General features: G+C 40.7%; 1 protein-coding gene across 7 annotated transcripts in view; it reads right to left on the bottom strand.

Moving 5' to 3' along the window:
* The window catches only part of STARD13 (StAR related lipid transfer domain containing 13), a 573,794-nt gene that overhangs the window by 225,470 nt on the left and 321,640 nt on the right, over positions 1–26,684 (bottom strand). For 2 of the 7 annotated variants that reach the window (XM_042254789.2, XM_042254795.2), the window contains exon 1: positions 4,990–5,355. The exons of the other annotated variants lie outside the window; for them this stretch is intronic. In XM_042254789.2, the coding sequence (XP_042110723.1) occupies positions 4,990–5,113 (124 nt within the window). In that variant the 5' untranslated portion in view covers positions 5,114–5,355. Of the gene's footprint in view, positions 1–4,989; positions 5,356–26,684 lie in introns of those variants that run through there. 7 annotated transcript variants of the gene reach the window in all.

The raw sequence follows: 26,684 nt of genomic DNA, 5'->3' as shown, positions 1-26,684 counted from the left end.
TACTGATCCCTGGACCCTAAGTGAACTGAATCAGAGTCTCTGTGAGGCACTGAAAAATTCATGTTTCTGAAAGGCTCCAGGTCACCCTGTGGGTAGCTAAGGCTGAGAGGAACCCTGGCACAGGTAATGTGCTCTCTTTCTCTGATTTTCATTGTATATTTACCTGAGTCAGATTTTTTTTTGTTTCCCTTTTCAAGAGATGTTTAAAAAGTAAAAACCCAACAGAGTAGGATGGGGTGTCCTTTACGGTAAAGTGAGAATAGAAAGGAAAAACATATATAAAACAAATGAAAAGGATCAGCTTGTATCATCGTGATTCTGTACTTCTTGCTATCATGGAACCCATTTAGATTTTAATAAGGAACATTTTTATGGCCCGTGTTCTATTCTTGATCCCACTCTGCATTAAAGACCCAATCTCATGTTTACATCACATCACAGGATGCTGCTGTTGACTTTGAGGATGAATAAACCTGTTTTAACATGACAAGAACTCACTGAAATTTGGTGGAATTAGCATTTCTAACAAAACCCAAACTTTTCAGTGCTTTAGGTTAGTTTATTTTGGGCAGCAATATAACGTCCTGTGTCTAAGAGAAATGATTTAGAATGAGACAATGAAAGAGATCAAAAGACTTCAACATTCAATTAGTTCACAACCTACCTAAATATCGTTATGTGAGTATAAAGGAATCAAATATATGGATTACATCTCCATCAAAATAGTTAGGTTTCAATAAAGGAGCAGAAAGCTTCAGAAAACTCATTTGGATTTTTTTCAGACCTTAGCTTTTGAGAAGTAGTTCAAGCTGCTTGCATGGGTACTTGGTCACTTTAGTTGTGTCCGACCCTGTGTGACCCTATGGACTGTAGGCCACCAGCCTCTGTCCATGAGATTCTCTAGGCAAGAACACTGGAGTGGTTGCCATGCCCTCCTCCTGGGGATCTTCTTGACCTAGGGATTGAACCCGGGGTCTTCTCTGTCTTTTGCATCACAGGCGTATTCTTTACCGCTGAGCCACTGAGGAAGCTGCTTACAAAGACCAAAAGCTAAAGGGCGTGCTTCTGCCTAGAAAATTTAATGATGCTATAAAGGTTAAGAACTGTCATCAGTGGTGGCTGATTAGGGAAATCGAGAGGCCAAAGAACCTGTCACTCATCCACCTTGAAGAAACATGTACTGAGGCTTTATGACAACATTTCTTTCCTGTGGCCCTTGGCTTCTTGCAGCGATGGTAATGGGCTGAGCACACACATAAGGGCCCCAACAAGGCAGATATATGGCTGTTTGTTTGTTTCAACTCTCTATGAGCCCATACACTACCCAGCCCAATAGGATGACTAGGGGGCAAGCATTTGGTGCATAGGGTTCTCCTTGTCACTGCAGAGGGAAAGAGTAATTTTTCCAATTAATTTACTTATTCTTTTTAAAACTAACTGCAAATGACAGAGAGACTTGGAGAAAGGAGTTGAGGTCCATGTGTCTCCGTAAGGCCCATGGAGAGGCAGAGTGGTATAACACAAAGTAGGCACAGGTGACCTTTGACTTCTGACAACTTGAATCAGAACACTAGTTTGAACACTAACTAACTTTGTCGTCTCAGGAATAAACAACAATTACCACCATTATTACAATGATCAATATTGAGATGACAGGTGAGAAAAACTCTCATTGACCCTTATGAGGATTAGAGTCTTAGGTAATTAAAAAGTACATGTTGGCAAAAACACCACAATCTGATGAAAATCTGGCAGCTACTCCAGAACTGGAAAGCCCAAGCAGAGCTCCCAGTATCAGTTCTTCTTTACCAATAACCCCTTTGTATAATTTTGTAATGACGTGAACATATTTGAACATCATTCAAAACCTTATCCTTCTATCAGCTTCATTATTTGTATCATTGTGCCGAGCATTAGGAGACTCCTTCCTAAATATGGTCCCACCACACAGAAATCGACAGGCTTCACTGTGTTTAAACAGTTCTACTACTTCTTATCTTTTTGGCACATTGACAAGGCAGACTTTCATGAAGAGAAAAGTGAGTTAGAATAAGGATTTCTTGCCTCAGGATGTTAAAAAGCAAAAGAGAGCATCAGAAACCTTCAGAATGCTCCAGACAACAAATACAAGTTTGCTATAAAGCACCCTGAATACTGTTCTATTGACTAAGCGTAATAGGAAGAAAATTTTAGGTGGGACTTCCCTGGTGGTCCAGTGGCTAAGACTCCACGTTCCCAATGCAGGGGGCCAGGGTCTGATCCCTGGTCAGGAAACTACATAGCTGCCACAACTAAGACCCGGCACAGCTAAATAAGCAAATAAATACTGAAAGAAGAAAAAGGAGAAAATTTTAGGGAAATTAAAGAAGTACCAGCACAGAACTTTTATATGATAGAAAAAGACAGGGAGAAAAAAGCCAATAGCCCCATAACATCCCTTGAGGGGGCAGATTCTCTCTGGGGTACACTTATTTAGTTGGTTATTATGATACTGTGAAGTAAACCATATAAAGAAGGCTTTTACAAACGGAAAACACTTTCACCTAGAATTGATGCCAACATTAATAACGTAAGTATTTCAGTGTCTCATAGCCAAAGTTCCATATTTTAGCTACCTTTGCAAGAAAACCCAAGAAAATCAATTTGCATCTAAAAGCTCCTTCATGGAGCTGGCTTGGTTTTGTGGCAGGCATCCCAGCTCGCTTAGAGAAGCAGAGGTTGAAGTCTCTTCACAGGGGATTGTTTGGTCCCAGTTGAATAACCTGCTGGCATCTGCTGTTAACAGAGTGGTAAGCAGATTATGGGTGAGCAGATATTAATATTCTGATTAAACATTTTAAAACCTCACACCACTATTTAAAAAATAATAATTACACTACTCTGGGAGAACTCTTATACTTAACCATTCTGAAGCCACTTTTAGTCTTATAATGTCTATATTTCATTATCTTAAAAATCTCTACCTATTGCTTACTTTCCAGAATCAAAACTTTTTCTCTCCACTGCCCTAACTAAACTGCAGTGTCTAAAATCAGTGTGAACATATGACTTCCCTGGAAAATCTCAATGGTTTTCAGACTTTACATTATGCTCTCTTCCTTCCCAGATCTCCTTTTTAAAAAGACAAGGCTGCAGTCATCCTTGGCCTCAGCTTCTATAAAACCCAGCACAGCCTTGGCAGCCCTCCTGGAAAGACTTCTTGTTTCCTGAGGATCCATTGATTTAACAAACTTAACAAACTTAATAACAGAAGCTATGAAGGAGACATTTGCAGTAAGCATTCTGCAGTTATGAAGCAACAAAATTTACTAGACCACAATAATTTCTCTAACACCATCCATCATGTAGATTATACAATTTAGCATGATAACCAGGAAAGTTATTAATTGTTATTAATTGAGGTCTGCAGTGAACATACAGGTCTTAAAAATCAACAGTAAAACTAGTGGGTTACCACAACTTATTTCTGGGTTCAGAATGCAAAGTCTGTTTATTTCTTGGGTGCTTACTAAATGGGGCCACTGTATTGGAGAGAAACTAAGGGATGACCAGTCTATGCTGACACTATTGAATGCTGGAAGCATCTATGATACCCGCTTCTAATTTGACCAGTTAGGTTGATAAAAGATCCAGCTCAAGGAGACACCGACTTTGGGCATCTATTCGAGAATGCTGTCAGACTGATGGAGAGATGTGGCTGCATGGGAGAAAGGGCAGAACATCTTGCAAAGGACTTCTATAGCTCTTCAAGAGGAACAAGGGGGAGGAGCCCAGAGGAGGTTAACTCTTCCATCCCACCCATCCCGCCCTCTGTCCAGGCATCACCCCTTCTTCTTCTCCTGACCTCTCTTCCACCCCTGTGGTCACTGGCCCACTCAGGAGATGCTGCTGTAGAGAGAGGAGGCCAGAAGATCCAGAGACTCCACTAACGGTCAGCTCAGGGGGCCCTTTCATTCACATGCCCTCAATTCCAGAAATATCTTCCAGCTGCTAACACTTGGGGAAAGCAGTCCTAAATCCTACACTGCCTGGGGAGGGTGCTGTGGAGTAGGGCTTCCTTCCCTTATCGTGGCAGGTATGATGTGGTGACTGACCAGACCTAATGCTCCAGCATGGACTCTGAGAGGGCTCAGACCACTTCCTACATCCCTGGCCCTTCGAGGTGGTAGCTCAAAGGAGCATGCCCAGAAGAAAGACCACAGCCAGGAAGCTGGAGAAAGAGCTAAGGAGGGGACTGGCCTTCTGACAGAAGCAAGGATTCTTAAGGACCTCTTGGCTCGGAATAATCACCTCTTCTCTTCCTCTGATTCATGAGCAATGGGTTCCAAAAGAGAGGCCCCTCTTTCACAGCCCCAAAGTGAGGAGAACCTGATCCACAGCTGGACAGAGGTGGTGGGCAGCTATCAGCCAGCACCAACCACTGTCCATCTGTTTTTCCCCAAATCCTCCCCCTCTACCTCGTAAACATCTGTCTCCCAGAGCTTTGGGTATGCTCCCTGGCCTTGTCTGACTCCTCCTCCCACACAGGCAGTAGACGCGTCCCTAGTGGAAAAGGCGAAGCTGGGAGAGGGACCACTCTCCCGGAGGGCCGCTTGGGCTGGGCACTCATTCATTCACTGGGCTAGGGCGGGTGGATAGCGGCGGAGCCGGGGCCAGCCCAGGAAAAGTGGCCACTTAAGAAAGACTCCCCAGGTAACCCCCACGCCGGCTCCACGCCGGGAGCGCAGCGCCCGGCCAGACTGTCAGCGCGCGCGGGGCGGAGCCCACACCCACCCCCAGGTCCAGCGCGCGCAAAGACTGAGCGCGGTGAGCGTGGGCGCTCCGACCCGGTCCAGCGAGGATGGTGGGAGCAGCCTTCTCCACCCAACCCGGGGCTCAGAAAACCTGTGTAGGGAGCCCAGAGCGGCGGCGGGACGGTGGGCCGGGGCGGGCGACGCGGCCCGCCCCTTCTCCTGCCCCCGCGCAGTCCCGAGTCTTGGGGCCACCGACCTGCCAGCCGTCTCTCCCGGACGTTTTTCCACAGCCGATCCCAGGCTCTGGCAGTGGAGTCCCGCAACTGCTCACTGATTGACCGCCTGAGCTGCGTTTGGAGAGGTTTCCGCTTGCCGGTCATTTTAGATCCGTCCTCATAACGACCAGCGGGCTTGCCACCGCCACTCCCGCGTGGCCCGCAGCTCAGACTCCCGGCGACTCGGGTCGCCAGACGCGGGACTCACGCTGGGGTCCCGGGACCAGCCGGGGGCGCGACATGGGCCGCCTTCCCGCGCAGCGGCCGGGATGCGTCTCCACTGCGCGCGCTGCGCAAGGGCACCTCTGCGCTCCGTCCACTCCTCTACTCTGTTCCCACTTTCCCTCTCCTCCCTCCCCTCGGCTCGGCGCTCCTCCGCTCCCGTCCCCTCCCGTCCTTCCCTCCCCCTCTCTCCGGGACGGTCTGGCGCCCCACTCCTTCCCCCAGCGAGCTTTCTCTTCCTACCCCCTCCCCTAAATCTGACAGCATGGTTCGGATGGGCCCCCAGTCACGGAGTTTCCACCCCTCTTTTCACTCAGAGACCAGGGGCTGAACCATATTCTTCTCATTTCTCGATACTTTCCATTTTTCACTCACAGAAACCGCCACCATTACAACCATTACAAAAATTTTACACTAAGCCACAGCTGGTGCCGAAAAAGCTCATCATGGTTTTCCTGAATTCAAGTCACTTGAAATAGGCTCCTCAGTTTGGCCTTTATGGAGGTAGATACTGGTGCTCTTAACAGAAGTCTTTTCTGGTTTCATGAATGAAATGATTTTCAGACTGCAATCTACAATCAAACTAAAATTATTTATTCATTGCATAGTCATTGAGTGTGAGGAAACTAACCTGTAAATATTAAACCATGAGAAGCCTACATAAAATAAACTTGCATATTCTGGTAAAGCATTAAAATCTGTATACAGTTAGAAAAGTAGGTATTATGAGGAAGTGAAATGTGAAAATAAAAGCGTTTTAGCCAATAACATGAAGTAGGCTTATAATTTGAAATTAACCCTGATTCGTACAGGGACAAGGCAGGAAATACACCGAATGGTTTAAAAAATACCTGAGGAGGTGGTGTCCAAGTCATTTCCCTGGGCTCTAAAGCCTCCCTCAAAAGGTGAAGACAAGTCTCAGGGTGTCCTCCTCTTCTCAAAGCTTTGCTTTTAAAGGGCTTGGAGGACCTTTAGAAAATGTAATTAAGACATCTGATGTACTGAACGATGTGAGATGTGATTAATGTCATACACCTCAAATTTGGCTAGAGAAACTAAATTATTTCAAAACTGAATTTCTGAATTATTTAAACAGTAAAATTGCTTGAAAATCAATTTACAAAAAGTACAAAATTGCCTTTGTATCGGATGCTAAATAAGAACAAGAATTTAGTCAGCTGTTTTAAAAAAATAATTAAGATGCTCCATGTGAAGTCTGAAAATTAAACTATCTAATCCTCTCTCTATTATATAAATTGCTGTTGAGTTAAGGAGTAGAAATTAGCAGCTTCTTAAAGTATTCCATCTGCAATTCTACACTTTAAGTAAATATTCCCTCCACTAGTTTATACTGTTGGTAGAAAATTGGGGGAAAAATGATGTTAAAAACCATTTTTATTGTCTTATACTCTCATTTTAAATATTCAAAAATGTTCTCGAGTGAAATACTTTGCAATGAGCTAGAAGGTAGTGGCTGACCTTTTCTGTGCCATCCTGGTAAACCTTTTTTTTTTTTTTCCCCTGGTAAACCTTTGAAATGATCAGTTATGAAGCAATAAGTCATGGATCAGAAACAGACTTGAAACTATGGCGGCCAGTTGTAGACTAATTCACATTGCTTTCTGGACCCATGCCAAATACCCTTTTGATTACATCCTCTGTTTTGTTTGCATGTAGTAGTAAGGAAATGCTCAGCAAGAAGCAAGATTTGTGTTATCTTAAAGTGACTGCTGTACAGTATAATGACAAAATGTTTCACAATTATGTTCCTAGGGAAGCGATGTATTTAACTTTTAAAAAAGGATCTCTAATTGAATCAGAGGCAGTCCTTGTTACATTATACGCACTGGAATAGAATAGTACAAGGAGCATTCCAGCCATTTCACTGATCATTTAGCTCTAAAGATCCTGGGCCCTACCTATTGATACTTTCTACTTTAATACATATTTTATATTCAGATGTCATAGATTAGGGGTTTTCTTTTAAGTGACTAATTTGAAGATAAATTCTGGCCTTGCAGATTTGTTTAGTTCTGTCTGTTGAAGGGACCATGAATTCAGGACTGTCCAACAGAAACCAAATGAAAGACTAGAGGGATATTCCCAGGACAGAACAGGTGCTACACAGCACAACCAAGTTCCCTGACTGCCCAGCTGCTGACTCTGCTGGAGGGAAGCTTACCACCGTGCAGATGCAGCAGCCACAAATGCAAGCTTTCTGAACTCAGTGGGCTACTTGCAGACCTTTATACAGGTCCTTGTCTGTGGGGTCGCACAGAGTCGGACATGACTGAAGTGACTTAGCAGCAGCAGCAGTAGCAGCATCCACTCCCATTTTCCAGGAGTCCTACTTCAAAGCTGAACCTTAAAGATTATCCTGCCTCCTGGGGTCTTCACCTTGAGCAGATGACAATACCACCTACTTTGCAGAAAAGAAATCAGGCAAATCCTTATCCCTGTTGTTGTTGTTGTTCAGTCGCTAAGTTGTGTCCAACTCTTTGTTACCCCTTGGACTACAGCACACCAGGCTCTCCTGTTCTTCATCATCTTCTGGAACTTGCTCAAACTCATGTCCATTGAGTTGGTGGTGCCATCCAACTATCTCATCCTCTGTCATCCCCTTCTCCTCCTGCCTTCAACATTTCCCAGCATCAGGGTCTTTTCCAGTGAGTCAGTTCTTCACATCAGGTGGCCAAAGTATTGGAGCTTCAGCTTCAGCATCAATCCTTCCAATGAATGTTCAGGACTCATTTCCTTTAGGATAGACTAGTTGGATCTCCTTGAAACCCAAGGGACTCTCAAGAGTCTTCTCCTGCACCACAGTTTGAAAGCATCAATTCTTTGGCACTCTGCCTTCTTTATGGTCCAACTCTCACATTTATGCATCCGCATGGAAAAACCATAGCTTTGACTAATATGGACCTTTGTCAGCAAAGTGATTAAAAAGTCTCTGCTTTTTAATAACTGTCTAGGTGTGTCATAGCTTTCCTTCCAAGGAGCAAGTGTCTTTTAACTTCAAGGCCACAGTCACTATCCACAGTGATTCTGGAGCCCAAGAAATAAACTCTGTTACTGCTGCTACTTTTTCCCCTTTTGTTTGCCATGAAGTGATGGGGGCAGCTGTATGATCTTAGTTTTTTGAATGTTGAGTTTTAAGCCAGCTTTTTCACTCTCCTCTTTCACCCTCATCAAGAGGCTCTTATGTTATCTGAATATCTGAGGTTATTGATATTTCTCCTGGAAATTTAAATTCCAGTTTGTGATTCATCCAACCTTGCATTTTTCATGATGTACTCTGCATGTAAATTAAATAAGCAGGGTGACAATATACGGCCTTGTTGTACTCCTTTCCCAGTTTTGAACCAGTCCATTTTTCCACATCCAATTCTAACTGGCTTCTTGACCCATGCACGGGTTTCTCAGGAGATGGGTAAGGTGGTCTGGTACTCCCATCCCTTTAAGAATTTTCCACAGTTTGTTTTGTTCAAGACAAATACACAAAGTCAAAAATTTTAGTGCAGTCAGTGAAGCAGAAGTAGCTGTTTTTCTGGAACTCCTTTACTTTCTCCATGATCCAGTGAATTTGGCAATTTGCTCTCTGGTTCCTCTGCATCTTTGAAACCCAACTTGTACATCTGGAAGTTCTTGGTTCACATACTGTTGAAGCCTAGCAATTGATCTCTGGTTCCTCTGGACATCTTTCTGTCTGTTTGTTTACAGGCAGACCTTGAGCAATGTTAGATCTGTCTGATTCAGCAGTGTGTCCTCAGCATCTAGATCACTCCTTGACAGCTGTGCTCAGTAAAAACTTGCAGAATAAATGAGTGATTTTTCTCTGATGCTATATATCATTTACTTTGCTAATGGATATTCCTGAAAATTTACCTCTAAACCTACGCTTCTGACTCTATGTCCTATGTTAGCAAAGCGATGCTACCAGCCATCCTTCTTGTGTCCAAGAGACAAGAGAGAATCTAGAAGACATTCTGAACCTCCCATCTTTCTCTGCCTCTCCAGCCCCATAGTTAAGTTCAGGTTTTCTTCTCCCCCCGCCCCCACCCCCGAATTTCAGCATAATGAACTTCGCATTAGAAAGCTACTGCTCTTACTCGGTTCTATGTCTTTGTACATTTCTTCTGCTTGAACACCTTTTTTCTGATTTTTTTCTTCACTCAACCTTTAAGAGTGAACTCAGATGTCACCTCCTCCTGGAAGCCTTCCATGAATCCCAGTGGGTGAATGTTCCTCCTCTCCTGTGTTCCTACAGCACCTTGGACCCATCTCCAGAGAAGCACACACACATCACACAGCACTGTAGGGGCGCAACTGTCCACTTTCCTCACAGCCTCCCCACTAGTCCTGAGTTTCTACAGCGGGACTGATACTTTTATTTCTGAATCTCTTGCACCTTTTCTAGTGAACAGCATATAAAGGCTCATTTACTGACTAAATGAATTTAACATTATAGTTTTGGATGGTTGGTTATTACTAGAGTCTGTTCCTTAGTATAAATACAAATTTATAATATTTATAGTATTATAGTATTTATAGATATTTATAGTGTTTATAGATATTTATAGTATCTCTGAATTCTCTTAAATTCTTATCTTTTCCACTTCTCCTCCCATGTTCAACTCGTCTGTGCCAGGCCTCCCTGTCCATCACCAACTCCCAGAGTTCACCCAAACCTATGGCCATCAAGTCAGTGATGCCATCCAACGATCTCATCCTCTGTTGTTCCCTTCTCCTCCTGCCCTCAATCTTTCCCAGCATCAGGGTCTTTTCAAATGAGTCAGCTCTTTGCATCAGGCAGCCAAAGTATTGGAGCTTCAGCTTTAGCATCGGTCTTTCCAATGAACACTCAGGACTGATCTCCTTTAGGATGGACTGGTTGGATCTCCTTGCAGTCCAAGGGACTCTCAAGAGTCTTCTCCAACACCACAGTTCAAAAGCATCAATTCTTCAGCAGTCAGCTTTCTTCACAGTCCAACTCTCACATCCTTACACGACCACTGGAAAAACCATAGCCTTGACTAGATGGACCTTTGTTGGCAAAGTAATGTCTCTGCTTTTTAATATGCTGTCTAGGTTGGTCATAACTTTCCTTCCAAGGAGTAAGCGTCTTTTAATTTTATGGCTGCAGTCACCATCTGCAGTGATTTTGGAGCCCAAAAAGATAAAGTCTGACACCATTTCCACTGTTACCCCATCTATTTCCCATGAAGTGATGGAACCAGATGCCATGATCTTCATTATCTGAATGTTGAGCTTTAAGTCAACTTTTTCACTCTCCTCTTTCACTTTCCTCAAGAGGCTCTTCAATTTTTCTTCACTTTCTGCCATAAGGGTGGTGTTATCTGCATATCTAAGGTTATTGATATTTCTCCCGGCAATCTTGATTCCAGATTGTGCTTCCGCCAGCCCAGCGTTTCTCATGATGTACTCTGCATAGAAGTTAAATAAGCAGGGTGACAATATACAGCCTTGACGTACTCCTTTTCCTATTTGGAACCAGTCTGTTTTTCCATGTCCAGTTCTAACTGTTGCTTCCTGACATGCATCTAGGTTTCTCAAGAGGCAGTTCAGGTGGTCTGGTATTCCTATCTCTTGAAGAATTTTCCACAGTTTATTGTGATCCACACAGTCAAAGGCTTTGGCATAGTCAATAAAGCAGAAATAGATGTTTTTCGGGAACTCTCTTGCTTTTTCCATGATCCAGCGGATGTTGGCAATTTGATCTCTGGTTCCTCTGCCTTTTTTAAAACCACCTTGAACATCTGGAAGTTCACGGTTCACGTATTGCTGAAGCCTGGCTTGGAGAATTTTGAGCCTTACTTTACCAGCGTGTGAGATAAGTGCAATTGTGCGGTAGTTTGAGCATTCTTTGGCATAGCCTTTGTTTGGGATTGGAATGAAAACTGACCTTTTCCAGTCCTGTGGCCACTGCTGAATTTTCCAAATTTGCTGGCATATTGAGTGCAGCACTTTCACAGCACTGCCTTTCAGGATTTGCAAGAGCTCAACTGGAATTCCATCACCTCCGCTAGCTTTGTTCGTAGTGATGCTTTCTAAGGCTCACTTGACTTCACATTTCGGGATGTCTGGCTCTAGGTGAATGATCACACCATCATGATTATCTTGGTCGTGAAGATCTTTTTTGTACAGTCTTCCGTGTGTTGTTGCCATCTCTTCTTAATATCTTCTGCTTCTGTTAGGTCCATACCATTTCTGTCCTTTATCAAGCCCATCTTTGCATGAAATGTTCCCTTGGTATCTCTAATTTTCTTGAGGAGATCCCTAGTCTTTCCCATTCTATTGTTTTGCTCCACTTCCTTGCATTGATTGCTGAGGAAGGCTTTCTTGTCTCTCCTTGCTATTCTTTGGAACTCTGCATTCAAATGGGAATATCTTTCCTTTTCTCCTTTGCTTTTGCTTCCCTTCTTTTCACAGCTATTTGTAAGGCCTCCTCATACATCCATTTTGCTTTTTTTGCATTTCTTTTTCTTGGGGATGGTCTTGATCCCTGTCTCCTGTGTAACGTCCCGAACCTCCTTCCATAGTTCATCAGGCACTCTGTCTATCAGATCTAGTCCCTTAAATCTATTTCTCACTTTCACTGTATAGTCATAAGGGAATCCCCAGTGGGGTATAGTGCCCAACACATGGTAAGTGCTCAATATATATTTACTGAATGAATACAATTTGGAAATTGGGGTTATAAAGTGGCTGGGGAAACTAGGTGTGCCCATGTGTTATCCATTGAAATGTTGAAATATTTAGTATTAATCCATTAAAAAAGATGGAAATTGATAAATATGCACACATAGGTACCAAGTCACAACTGATAAAAGAACCAAGAATGACAGAACATTTAATATTACTATAGGTAGTTGTTATTAACCATTTAGAACATTTAATCAAGCTGATTAATTACTTAGGATTTTTTTCCTCCCACATTTGAATTTTACACTTGAGGAGACTAATTTTGTCATAATTTAATGTCCTCTTTCCATCCAAACTAGGGTTAGAGTCTAAAGTTTTTGGAGTTAAAATTTAAGTGCAGTCATCAGTATCACAAATATGCAATAGAAATGAATTGGATTATCCTTAATAGGTAGGAGTGTTCTGTGAAGTTAGCATGCAAGGTAAACATGTGACTCTCTGAATAGGACTACAGTGTTGAAAAATTTAAAGAAAAAAAAAGAAAAACCATATCTTATCTAGGGAAAAAGACAACATTTTGGTTGATAAAGCATACACGGTTTTAAAGGAGAATAGGATAATGATTAAGAAAAAGAAAGAAGCTACGGATAAGATCTGAAGGACAGAAGTTAAAGGACAGAAACCAGAGGAACCAAAAGGGACTCCAGTAAAACACATCAAAGTGTTGGGCAGAAAGAGAAACTGCTGGAATTATATTTGGAGAGAAGCAACTGCAGGAGGTAAAAACCCTGGAATAAGAACCAGTTGGGCACCTTCCACGTAAGCATGAAGTGATCACGAAACAAACTGATTTAGGTTAAACTGAGCCTCAAGCAGGAAAGGAACTGAGTTCCCTGGAGAGTGAAGAGGGGGATTCATAGGAATAGAAGAGGGTCTGGGTGTTGTTGCAAACAAAAATCCATAACCTCAGAGGATTCTAATAGAGAAATCTAGAAGTTAATGAGATTTGAGAAAGAGAGGTGCTGGAAAGGATTGTTCAGAGGCTTCAACCTGGGCAAGGGACACTGAACAATATAAACCCACACTCTTGATGCCCACCAACCATACACAGCCGGTCTGGCATTTCACTCCACTGTGACATTATGAAACTGTGCATTAGAACGGTTCCACATGCTGGACGACAGCACTTAGGGCTGGAGCTGGGAGTCCTACCAAGGAAGTTACGGTAGGGTAGCAAGTTGGAGACTCTCCTGGGTTTACTCTCGGTGCAGCCAAAAGTAAATCCAGGATTTTCTAGCAGATGAAATATCACATAGTTCATCAAGGGGTTTTGTAGATAAATCATGGGAGAGCTGAATACAAAATGCAATCCCTTGACTTTCAATATCTTAAAAAATAAATTGTGTTCTCTGGAACCCTTGCTTATGAACTATAATTCACTGAAGGTCAAATGTCTTACCAGTAAAGCATTTTGCTCTGTTTTCTCTCATTATATTTTTCTTGGTATAACTAGTAAACATAATAATTTTCACTTGAGACATTAATTATCCCTGTTCACAAATCTTGTTACTTTCTTTTTAATGGCTTTATGTTATTTTAGCCACTTTCATGTTCTTAAATAACATCTTTATTAACAGTATACCATACAATTCACCTATCGATTATTTTATTTTAAGCAAATGTTTTCTTAATACTATTAGTTGGAGAGGTGCATCATAAGGTCCTATGGCTTTTATCCCCGTGTATAGCATCATAGACACAAAATATTATAAATTCACTTAGTAAGCAAGTGTACGTATACTTTATATGCATACATGCATCATGCGTGTGTACTCGGTTGTGTCCGACTCTTTGCGACTCCATGACCTGTGACCCAAGAGGCACCTCTGTCCATGGGATGTTCTAGGCAAGAATAGTGGAGTGGGTTGCCATTTCCTCCTCCAGGGAGATCTTCCCGACCCAGGGATTGAATCTGCATCTCTTGAGTCTCCCTTGGCTATGATTATTAAAAATACTTGTGAATAATATTTCCTTATAGTTAACATCATAGTTATCTTAAAAAAAGACAGGATAGAGGATGGAACCCTGACACAGATACTGAAGATATTTAATAAATACTTCTAAGACTGATAAATATGTTTGTTTTCAGATTTACAGGATACAATGAATTCTTAGAGCAGAGTTATCTTCAAAACTTTACTTCATTCTTCCAAAACAAGATTTCTTAGAAGTAACTATTTTAATGTCTGTGATCCTAACCTTAGATCTGTTATTATTTCTATAAGGTCATAAAAACCTAACAAGGCACCTGCTTTTGATTTTAGGTTTCTATTTTATCCTTTAAATTTCCTAAGCACCTGCCTAAACCACCTAACCAAGCTTCCCTTCCTTCACCACCATTCATTCTTGCCATAGGACGCTGTTAGGTTTTTCCTTAGTTCACTTAGCTTTTCAAACACCTGCAGTTCAACAACAAGGATAGTATTGTCTGGCTTTTTCATTTAGCAATGAGTTGATTTACCTGTCAAGATAAACTTCACTGTACATATTACTGGCTCTCTGGATTAATGCCTTATAAAACAGCACATTTGCACTGTTCTATGCCCTTCCTAAGCATTAAACACTGATTTCATTTGATAGCCCAAATACTATATCAACATTTAGTGAAAGGAGCTTATTGCTCGGGGTTCAAAGATGAACTGTTATGAAAGCGAACCTTTTGTATTCAAGCTAAATGTTTATTTGTTATAAGGGACCTTCAGCAGTTAGGACAGGAGTTATCCATGTCCTGTAAAAGAATATTGTATAGGTATCTAGTACAAGTTTGCTTTAAAAATACATTAAAATAAATATATAGCTAAATGATTAATGACAACACTAACAGCATGAACACTCATCACCCTCTGCCACTAGGCAGATAAATATATCAAGAAAAAGGGAAATGTAGAGTTTTCATCACATCAGAGATGCACTATATCATTGTCCAAATGACTTAATTTTTTACAAAATGAATGTTAGACATAAAAAATAATATTCCCAGATCCTCCTTTAATTTATGTCTAATAAAGAAGATATATGGGTAGTAACACCAAGCTGAGTTTTGAAACCTGAAGACAGTTCTCTGCCTTAAACAGTTAATCAACACCACATACAAACTGGCTTCAATTAAATTCAGTCTAAGATAGGTGTGATCTGGTTAACAAATAAACAAACAAAAAAGTTACAATTATTTCTTCCCAGTGGTGAATAACTCTTAAAAAATAAATAGGACAAAAAATGTTTTAAACTAGTAAAAGCAATAATAAATCTTGCTTACAATATTAAAAACTATTCTTTATGTCTTAATCCATTTGCTTAAATCTTGAGCATTGTATTCTCAAATTTACTAATTTACTTTAACCTGTCCTAGTTCTGCTTTCTTCTTGGTGGGAAGAATATACCATGGTGAAATGGCAGCTAGCCACGTATCTAATATGCTTTTACCTTATTGTGCAATGGAAGCCAATTCACAATGATTTGGTGAAAGACTCAACTGGAACTCACAGGATTTTTTCCTTGCAAATATTAAACATTTTATTGGAATGTGATAAGTATTTCAAATTGAACTATATTTAGGAAGGTTTGTTGTGCTATGTGAATTTCAGAATTTAGTAATCTCTCACACTGTGGGTAGTTCCTAATGAATGCATATCAACAAAGATCTGTTATTTTCAGATATATAATCATTTGGGAAAAGTGCCCAAAGGGCCCAGTAGCTGTTTAAGAACTCTCCTCCCCCTTCTGATAACAGGGCTTGTGATTTCCTTCCCCTTCCTCCTTCCTTCACTGCTGTTTGGTATTGCTTATGTCCCCAGTCTCTCCCTGGACTTCAAACACTTCTTATTTTAGGGGAGTAAACCCTATGAGTAATCCCTTTCCCCACTTCCTCAAGGCACCCCTCCGCCAGCTCTATTTCCCAATGTGTCCTGGGTCAAGTAACATCTAACCAGTCTCCATCTCACATCCTGGCCTAGCTTCTGTAATACAGAAAAGAAAGACTCCTTCAAATAAGTGGTATTTTTAAAAAATGTAGACAAATCTAATGGCCTATTTGTATTCAAATATTATAATTAGTCACTCAACAATCATTCAGTCACTCAACAAGTACTCATTGAGTACATCCTGAATAACAGACCTTGGGCGGGGTCCATGGTACAACTGTCTGTCCCTATTACTGGCTTTGAAAATGAGGAGAAATAATGAGAGTTTAGGAGGGAACAATTTATTCCTGTTTCCTGCTTACTATTAATTAGCAGGAAAACAATAACAAAAATCTTTGTAAGTTTAGTAAACATTTTATTGTGTGTGCTTAGTCACTCAGTCGTATCCTACTCTTTGAGACCCCATGGACTGTAGCCAGCCAGGTTCCTCTGTCCATGGGAATTCTCCAGGCAATAATACTGGAGTGGGTTGCCATGCCCTCCTCCAGGGGATCTTCCCAACCCGGGGATCTTCCCAACCCAGGGATCGAACCCAGGCCTCCCACATTGCAGGCAGATCCTTTACTGTCTGAGTCACTAGCGGGCTAAACATTTTATTAACCCTCTAGTATGTTCTGGGCTATGTGCTTGCCTCTGGAAAAAGCAATAGTAAGTGCAAAAGACCCTGTGCTATGGAGGGTCTTAAATAAGAGTGTGGATTAGGAGAGCTCTGAGAATGAGAATGAGTTTATGTCTTGGACAGAAATGAGGTGGTGGCTGTGGACATGAAGGCAGGCAGTCGACCAAGACCAGAGCCAGAAGAGGCATCGTGAGGAGTGAGCCCAACATTCAGAGTGTCTTTGAGGGGCTTCAGTAGGCAGGAGTTTCTAGGTTCCAACTAGGGGACCTCCTGGGAGACCCCCCCCCCCACCAGTATTCATTGCTAGAGATCCCATCACAGTCTGCCCCTTCCCATCACCACAAACATCCCCTATTGGAATCTCTGACCAAGACCTCGGGACCACCAGGGGCAGGCTTGGGAAATGAGTGAGGCTGCCAGATTTAGAAAATAAAAGTGCAAGGTGTCCAGTTAAGTTTGAATTTCATATAAACAGCAAGTAATTTTTTACTAGAAGTATATCCCATGCATTTTCTGTATTTGTATTGTTCTGTATTTTATCTGGCAACACTAGAAATGAGATAATATTCTTATCTCTGTTTAGCCCCATCAGGGTGACCCAGACACAGTTTCAGAAATACTTTCTCCCGCTTGTGATTCTCAGCTTCTCAAAGCATTGAGGCATTTAGCAGGTGTCTTTGTGGTTGTCTTTCTGTGCTGAAACAGATGAAATCCTACATATATATAATGGCCATTTCAAAAAGACTTGTATGTTAATAAAAAACCTTTTCTAATGGATACTTATTTATCTGTCCTGAGCAAAGTTTAATGATCTGGAAACAAGTCTAGTGGTTCAAGGCAAAAAAATAAAAAATCAACTTGAGACCATCTTTACTGAGTACATATTTGTCTTCTGATCAACTACCACTTGTTTCAAGCTTATAAACAAAGAAGTATTTAAAAGTTTACTTTCTCTTTGTTTAAAGAATTGTGTCAATGTTCATTGACATAGACGTACATAAAATATTAGGTGAAGTTTATTGTAAAGGCAGTTGGGAGAAAAATCTCTCTTGTTTTGGGAACCACTTATCATTAACGGAATAAAGAGTCACTAGGCTTGGTAAATATTAACCAACATATTTGATAATATAAAACAATATTTAATAATAATAATAAAATAGTATACGAATAGTATATGAATAATATATAAAATATAAACATGCTCAGTTGGTCAGTCGTGTCTGACTCTTTGTGACCCCGTGGGCTGTAGCCTGGCAAGCTTCTCAGCCCATGGTGTTTTCCAGGCAGGAATACTGACGTGGCATGCCATTTCCTACTCCAGGAGATCTTCCCAACCCAGGGATCAAACTAGTAAATATTCAATAATTCAAGAGATATCAGTGGATTCATAATCTTTTAATTTTTCCAGAAGCTTGTGATTTTTATATTCTAAAGATAAACGATCATGACCTCAGCTTACTAGAAATGGATATAAGTTACCGGATAAAGTGCATAATCATATTGTTCATGTCTTTATTTAAGGTAAAAGCCTTTGTCTTTTTCAGTCTAGTTCAGCCACTTGTATAACAAGTTACAGCTTCTCTGCGTCTCTGCTTTCTCATCTGTAAAATGGGGATAATAATTTCTCTACCTCACAGGACTGTAGTATCGATTAAATAAGGTCATATTTATAAAGCATTTAGAACAGGGCCTGGACACATGTAATTGCCAATTACAATGAACGCTTTCAAATTAATTAATTACAGACAATTATACTTACCACTCTGACCCTCCTAGAAGAGGAAATACATTTTATGAGCTACTTTTGGTGAGCTTGCTAGTTCTCATTCTTAGCTGGGTTTGGGGAATAGGGAACAATGGTTTGCGTACACAGTTTCAGAAGGACAGCAAGAAATTAATATACAGCCAAAATCTGCTAATACTACTTAAGTTAAATTTCATTTTTACCATACCTTTCTCATTTTTAGCTGGATTTGGGCAGTAGGAAACAACGTTTTTCATACTATAATTACTTTCAGCAATAAGAAATTAATATACAGTGAATATTTGATAGGACCATTTTTAATATCCTAGGATTTATCTTAGTGTTAGTGTTTAGTTATAATTCAATAGATTTCTTGGAGTTTTGTGTAGCATTCACATGAAGAATTCAGTGATTAGATAGCATTAAGAAATTACTAAGAATATTAAGGAATAATTAATTTCCTTTAAAAATCTCTCAAAAGGTTTAGGATCAATTTGGATCACCTCTAAATGAATGGGTGGAAGATGTGCTAACAGATTTCATGTAGTTGCTCTTTGTCAATAGAAAGAATTTCATTATCTGTCAGTTCTCTCCTTTAACGTCAGTGCTTCTATCATCTGAGCAAAGAGAAATTTTGTAAAGCTAACAGTCTTATCTGTCTTCACCTTCACTGGCATCACATACTGTAGAAAGCTCAGCTCTGTTTTTTTTTTTCCTTTCTCTATAAACTTTGCTTAAACATCTGTGCAACACTACATCCTCTCTGAAAAACTATTAAGAAAGTGTTCCCTCCTTGAGTCTGTGTATGTAGACAGTGACCATTATGTATTTCAGACTGATGTCATGGAGGATGTCACACTAGGTAGCATTTTGTAATCTTGTCAAATACATTTGCTATTTGTAGCATTCTTCTTTCAATAGTAAAGTTAGGATTAGGAAAATTTCAATATTTAATAAAGCGTGTAGTCTCCAACACTATGCATGGTTTGCTCCAATTAAAAAGGCAAGAATTGAGGAATATAGTGGTTATCAAAAGGATCAGCTGAAGGAAGGCCACATGCAATAATAACAAGGACACTGAACTAAAATGCTGCCCGGGCTGAGTCTCATCCTGGCACTGCTGTTAAGAGCTATGCCATGTTAGGTCGGCCCCTTAACCTCACCAGTTCTCATTTGCTTCCTCATTTATGAAGTGAGAGAAACAGAACAGATATCCTCTGAAATCTCTCTTCTAAAATCATGCAGTTTCAGGTAAATGTTTGATACCCAACATATGAACTCCTCCATTGCAATTTAAAGGTTTTATATAATACCATATTGCTTTTATTCCAGAAGTGAAACTAAGAGAAGTACTCACAAAGTTCACTTCTGTTTCAGTTCTAACTAAGGCTCAGATAAATTGACTTAAAACAACAGATCTTGTAGGAACACCTGCCACATTTGAGGCTTAAGACAAACCAATCAGAAGAGGGAAAGTCCACAGATTTCCTGATCTAACCCTCTGTTTCTTTTAATGTAAACAGTCAGATAAACCACTTAAAAACACAGGTTAGTGAACAAATCAACAGTAGTGCGGGCAGGGTGGGGTTAAGCACTAAATGTAAACAGTCAGAGGAAATTATGTAATCTTTATATATCTGAAAGGGCACCTAATGTTCTTCCCAAATTGGATCGTTTATCATAAAGTCAGGGGTTTAGCAAATAGAGTAAATAGAGAGTTATAATCAAAGGCTAAGTATGACCCTCTTTAACTACCCACACATACTCTTTCAAGACACCTACTTACGTGCATGAATGAACCATTATTAGTTCTTACTTATGTTAATCTAGTTGTCATTGAACTATAGTTACTCTGTCCTTATGTTTTGCACCAGGAATACTAAGTGCTTGACTCATGCCTTTGAAGCTATTTCATAATTCAGAATAAAAATGACCCCAGGAAGGCAATCTCTTATGCCTTCTTAAATGACCTTCTCTTGTCTGACCTTTTATTGTAAAATATCAAATAACCCTTTGTTGGGATGCCCCACTAGTTACTCAATGGGGTTTTATGTAATCCTCTCAAATTTGAACCAATCAGAACAATCAGAATTTCCATTAAGCTACAGAGGGCACTAGATACCCGCAGTACACAACCAACATGACTCTATAGCCTTAAGACAATTGTGGTAGAAAGTGCTTTAACTGAAAATGAATCACAGAGCAGAAAGACCAGAATGCAAGTGAGTAAAAGAACTGGAATTGTTAATAGAACTATTGTTAGTAAAAAAAAAAAAAAAAAGTAAATGCAGTTCAGAAATAATAAAGAACCTATCATTCCTTTTTTCTTTGCCATGCTACAAATATTCATCAGCTGGTCGTATCTACATCTGATCACAGTAGGACCAGCAGGAGTCAGGCTTCAGGGTACATTCTGAATTTTCATAAACATCCTTTACTTCCCTGAAAATTCACTCTTTCAGGGTAACATTCTAATTCCCAAATGTCTTTGATCATGGGACAGCTCCTACCCAAAGACAGGAGTTGAAAGTTTTATATGACTATCTCACAACTAATTTCTCATCTGTTTCTTGTCATACAACACTAATTAATTTTCAAAGCCTCCCTATGGAAGTGTCAAAATTCTAAATTTAAGGGCAATGATGGGAAATTTTCAGTACTAGCTTGAACTCTAGTAGAGTTCAAACGTGAAAACGTTCACAATTTGAAGTTCATCAATCTCATTGGATTCATCCCAAATGATTTTAAAGCAAACTCAATTTATATTTAGTTTCATTTTATCATAAACTTAAGGGCAGTGATACATCATTAATTAAGAATCATTTATGAGTTAAGTTTAAAAATATGAATATTTATCAAACACCCTTTGAAGATACTGTAGAAGGGATATAAAAATAGTTCATGCTATCAACAGAGTGAAAAGACAATCTACGGAATAGGAAAAATATTTGCAAATTGTGTATCTGATAAGAAGTTAATATCCAGACTATATAAAGAACTCTTACAACTCAACAACAAAAACAAAAACCAAACTTGGTTTGAAAATGAGTGTGTGTGCATGCTAAGTCACTTCAGTCGTGTCTGACTCCTTGCAAACCTATGAGCTGTAGCCTGCCAGGCTACTCTGTCCATGGGATTCTCCAGGCAAGAATACTGGATTGGATTGCCATGGCCTTCTCCAAGGAATCTTTCTGATGCAAGGATCAAACCCACATCTCTTGCGTTGGCAGGCAGGTTCTTCACCAATTGTGCCACCTGGGAAGGCCCCCAAAATGCGCAAAGGACTTAAATAGACATTTCTTCAAAAATATACACCAGTGGTGAATAAGCATATGAAAAGATGCTCAACAATCATTCAGTTCAGTTCAGTCGCTCAGTCATGTCCGACTCTTTGCAACCCCATGATTCGCAGCATGCCAGGCCTCCCTGTCTATCACCAACTCCCAGAGTTCACTTAGATTCACATCCATTGAGTCAGTGATGCCATCCAGCCTTCTCATACTCTGTCATTCCCTTCTCTTCCTGCCCCCAATCCCTCCCAGCATTAGAGTCTTTTCTAATGAGTCAGCTCTTCACATGAGGTGGCCAAAGTACTGGAGTTTCAGCTTCAGCATTATTCCTTCCAAAGAAATCCCAGGGCTGATCTCCTTCAGAATGAACTGGTTGGATTTTCTTGCAGCCCAAGGGACTCTCAAGAGTCTTCTCCAACACCACAGTTCAAAGCATCAATTCTTTAGGGAAATGTATATTGAAACCACAATTTCATACCATCCCATTAGAATGGCTATTATTAGAAACAAAACCCAGGGGCTTCCCCGGTGGTCAAATGGCTAAGAATCTGTCTGCCAATGGAGAAGACACAGGTTCAATCCCTGGTCCAGGAAGATCCCACATACCACAGAGCAACTAAGCCTCTGTATCACTACTAGCCCATGCACCTCCACTACTCAAGCTAGTATGCCTAGAGCCCATTATCCTCAACAAGAAAAGCCTCTGCCTGTGGCAACTAGATGAAAGCCTGAATGCAGCAGCGAAGACCCAGCACAGCCAAAATTAAATTAAATTAATAAATAAATCTTTAAAAAAAAAAAGCAAGTAACACTGGCGTGTGCTTGCAGTACTCCTAGAGGAGAACATAGGCAAAACACTCTCCAACATAAATCACAGCAGGATCCTCTATGATCCACCTCCCAGAATACTGGAAATAAAAGCAAAAATAAACAAATGGGATATAATTAAAATTAAAAGCTCCTGCAAAACAAAGGAAACTATAAGCAAGGTGAAAAGACAGCCTTCTGAATGGGAGAAAATAATAGCAAATGAAGCAACTGACAAACAACTAATCTCAAAAATATACAAGCACCATATGCAGCTCAATTCCAGAAAAATAAACAACCCAATCAAAAAATGGGCCAAAGAACTAAATAGACATTTCTCCAAAGAAGACATACAGATGGCTAACAAACACATGAAAAGATGCTCAACATCACTCATTATCAGAGAAATGCAAATCAAGACCACAATGAGGTACCATTTCACACCAGTCAGAATGGCTGCGATCCAAAAGTCTGCAAGCAATAAGTGCTGGAGAGGGTGTGGAGAAAAGAGAATCCTCTTACACTGTTGGTGGGAATGTAAACTAGTACAGCCACTATGGAGAACAGTGTGGAGATTCCTTAAAAAACTGGAAATAGAACTGCCTTATGACCCAACAATCCCACTGCTGGGCATACACACCGAGGAAACCAGAATTGAAAGAGACACATGTACCCCAATGTTCATCGCAGCACTGTTTATAATAGCCAGGACATGGAAATAACCTAGATGTCCATCAGCAGATGAATGGATAAGAAAGCTGTGGTACATATACACAATGGAGCATTACTCAGCCATTAAAAAGAATACATTTGAATCAGTTCTGATGAGATGGATGAAACTGGAGCCGATTATACAGAGTGAAGTAAGCCAGAAAGAAAGACACCAATACAGTATACTAACACATATATATGGAATTTAGAAAGATGGTAATGATAACCCTGTATGTGAGACAGCAAAGAGACACAGATGTATAGAATGGACTTTTGGACTCTGAGGGAGAGGGAGAGGGTGGGATGATTTGGGAGAATGGCACTGAAACATGTATACTATCATATAAGAAACGAATCGCCAGTCTATGTTCGATACAGGATACAGGATGCTTGGGGCTAGTGCATGGGGATGATCCAGAGAGATGATATGGGGTGGGAGGTGGAAGGTGGGTTCAGGCTTGGGAACTCATGTACACCCGTGGCAGATTCAGGCAAAACCAATACAGTACTGTAAAGTAAAATAAAGTAAAAATAAAAATTAAAAAAAAAACAAACAGCAACAAAACCCTGGAAATAACTAGTGCTTGCAAGCATATGGAGAACCTGGAATCCTTGTGCCGTGCTGGTGGGGAAATAAAATGGTATGGCTGCTATGGAAAACAGTATAAAACTTTCTCAATAAAGTTAAAATTAAGAAATGAATTACCATAGCGATTTTACTTCTTGTTATATGCTCCAAGGAATTAAAAGCAGGGACTTAAACTGACATTTGTACACCCATGCTCATCGCCGCATTATGCACAATAACTAAAAAGTGGCAGCAACTCAAGTGTCTATCATTCAATGAACAGGTAAACAAGATACGGTCTGCACCTACAATGGGATATTATCCAGCTTTAAAATAAAGGGAATTCTGGCACATGCTACAGTGCAGACAAACCTTACAGAAACTGTGCTGAGTGAAATAAGCCACAAACAAATGGATAAATACTGTATGATTTCACTTACATGAGGTACTCAAAGTTGTCAGATTCAGAAACACAAAGTAGAGTGGTGGTTGCCAGAGTTTTAGGGGAGAAGGGAATGAGAGGTTAATGTTTAATGGGTATGAGTTTCAGTTTGGAACTATTAAAAAAGTCCTGGGGACAGATAGTAGTGGTGGTTGCACAGCAATGTGAATGCACTTAAATCCCACAGAACTGTGCACCAAAAATGGCTGAAATTTTATGTCACCATTTTTTAAATTGAAGTATATTCAATTTTGGAGAAGGCGACGGCACCCTACTCCAGTACTCTTGCCTGGAAAATCCCATGGATGGAGGAGCCTGGTAGGCTGCAGTTCATGGGGTCGCTGAGGGTTGGACACAACTGAGCGACTTCACTTTCACTTTTCACTTTCATGCATTGGAGAAGGAAATGGCAACCCACTCCAGTGTTCTTGCCTGGAGAATCCCAGGGACTTAATGTTATCATTAAGTAAAAATGATAACACCGACAAGGGGGAGCCTGGTGGGCTGCTGTCTATGGGGTCGCAAGAGTCAGACAGGACTGAAGTGACTTAGCATAGCATATTCAATTTATAATGTTGTGCTAGTTTCAAGGGGAGAAAGCAATGGCACCCAACTCCAGTACTCTTGCCTGGAAAATCCCATGGATGGAGAAGCCTGGTACGCTGCAGTCCATGGGGTCGCTGAAGGCTGGACACGACTGAGTGACTTCACTTTGACTTTTCACTTTCGTGCTTTGGAGAAGGAAATGGCAACCCACTCCAGTTCTTGCCTGGAGAATCCCAGGGACAGGGGAGCCTGGTGGGCTGCCGTCTAGGGGGTCGCACAGAGTCAGACACGACTGAAGTGACTTAGCAGCAGCAGCAGCTTCAAGGGTACAGTAAAGTGATTCAGTTATACATTTATATTAATATTTTAAATTGTTTTCCATTATAGGTTACAACAAGATATCGAATATAATCTCTTGTGCTATACTGTAGGTCCTTGTGTGAATATTTTACCACAATAAAAAAATAAATGGTTTGTACCCATATTGAGCTTACAATATAAGTGAGGAAATGAGTGTGCATATAAAATTAATATCTGAATACCTTTAATATAATGTAAATGAAATAATAAGACAGTAGAAATTAAATACTATGGTGTTCAGAGAATGCAAATACAGCAGTTGTTTCAGGAAAGTTTTGTGGGGTATACAGTGGTTGAGGTTAACCTTTGGAAGATTAATATAATTTCATTGAGTGGAGAAGGTGGGAGCAGGTAGTCTACAAAAAGAGACCAGTATAAACTAAGGATGGAAGTCAAAATCTTGGGATGTGGTTTTAAAACTGTGATTCTTCCCAGTTAGATTAAAGGGCAGAGTAGTGCTTCTCAAACCTTAGTGTGTACACAGATCACTTGGGAATCTTGCTAAAATGTAGATTCTGATTTTATAAATCTAAAGGTGGGGTCCAAAACTCTTCATTTCTAATAAGCTCCCAGGTGATGCCAATGCTGCTTTGGATAGCTCAGGTCTTGAGTATATATGCCTAAAATGTAGATCAGTCCAGAGCTGAAGACTTGGAAAATTAAGTCTGTTTCTGTACTTACTTCAGAGTTATTGGAAAACCAATGAAACTCTTATGGGTAGGAAGTCCTATTTTTGGAGCTGTTTCTTAGGAAGATGAATCTGTCAGCAACGTGTAGTGGGGGTAGAATGGGTAAAGACAGACACTGGGGAGACAGGTTAGGAGTCCATGAGAACTACTAGTATTAATAGACTACTAAGAGGGCTTCTTCCCAGGAGGTGCAGAGGTAAAGAATCCACCTGCCAATGCAAGAGACTCAAAGGACATGGGTTCGATCCCTGTGTTGGGAAGATCCCCTGGAGTAGGAAATTTCAACCCATTCCCATATGCTGCCTGGAAAATCCCATGGGCAGAGGAGCCTGGCAGGCTACAATCCAGGGGGGTCGCAAAGAGTCAGACATGACTGAGCACAGCACAGTAAGAGGCTATTAATAGTAACCAGGCTAGATGTGGTGAATCCTGAAACCGGCAAGTGGGAGTGAAGGTGCCAAGGGTGAGACATGGTGAGGGGATAGTGCAAAGACACATGTGACCTGGTGGCTGACATGCAAAGGAATATATGAGGAGGAAAAGTTTTAAAATGCCAGTGGCTACAGTAAGCATATAATCAGGTTTCCCCAAGACATTCCAACTTTATGCCTGTCATCCCAGAATAATTATTAATAGCATCCACTTCCACCCTAAAAATGCCATGAAAGTGAAAGTTACTCAGTCGTGTCTGACTTTTTGCGAGTCCATGGAATTCTCCAGGCCAGAATACTGGAATGGGTAGCCTTTCCCTTCTCCAGGGGATCTTCCCAACCCAGGGATTGAACCCAGGTCTCCTGCATTGCAGACGGATTCTTTACCAGCTGAGCCGCTAGGGAAGCCCCCCAAATGCCCTAGATTGGTTAATAAATAATATAACCACCATAGCATTATTTGCAGGTGACTAACAGGAGGTAAAGGAGAGTTAGGCTGGTTTGTAGTGGGTAGAAATTGGTGATAGTCATTCACTTATTCAATGTTTACCCAATGTCAACTATGTGCCAGGCATTGATCTAAGTGCTAAGGATACTTGAGTTT

This window comes from Ovis aries, chromosome 10, assembly GCF_016772045.2.
Source record: "Ovis aries strain OAR_USU_Benz2616 breed Rambouillet chromosome 10, ARS-UI_Ramb_v3.0, whole genome shotgun sequence".
NCBI lineage: Eukaryota > Metazoa > Chordata > Mammalia > Artiodactyla > Bovidae > Ovis > Ovis aries.
The sequence above is the reverse complement of the archived record's forward strand: the minus strand, read 5'-3'. Positions and strand labels throughout refer to the sequence as shown.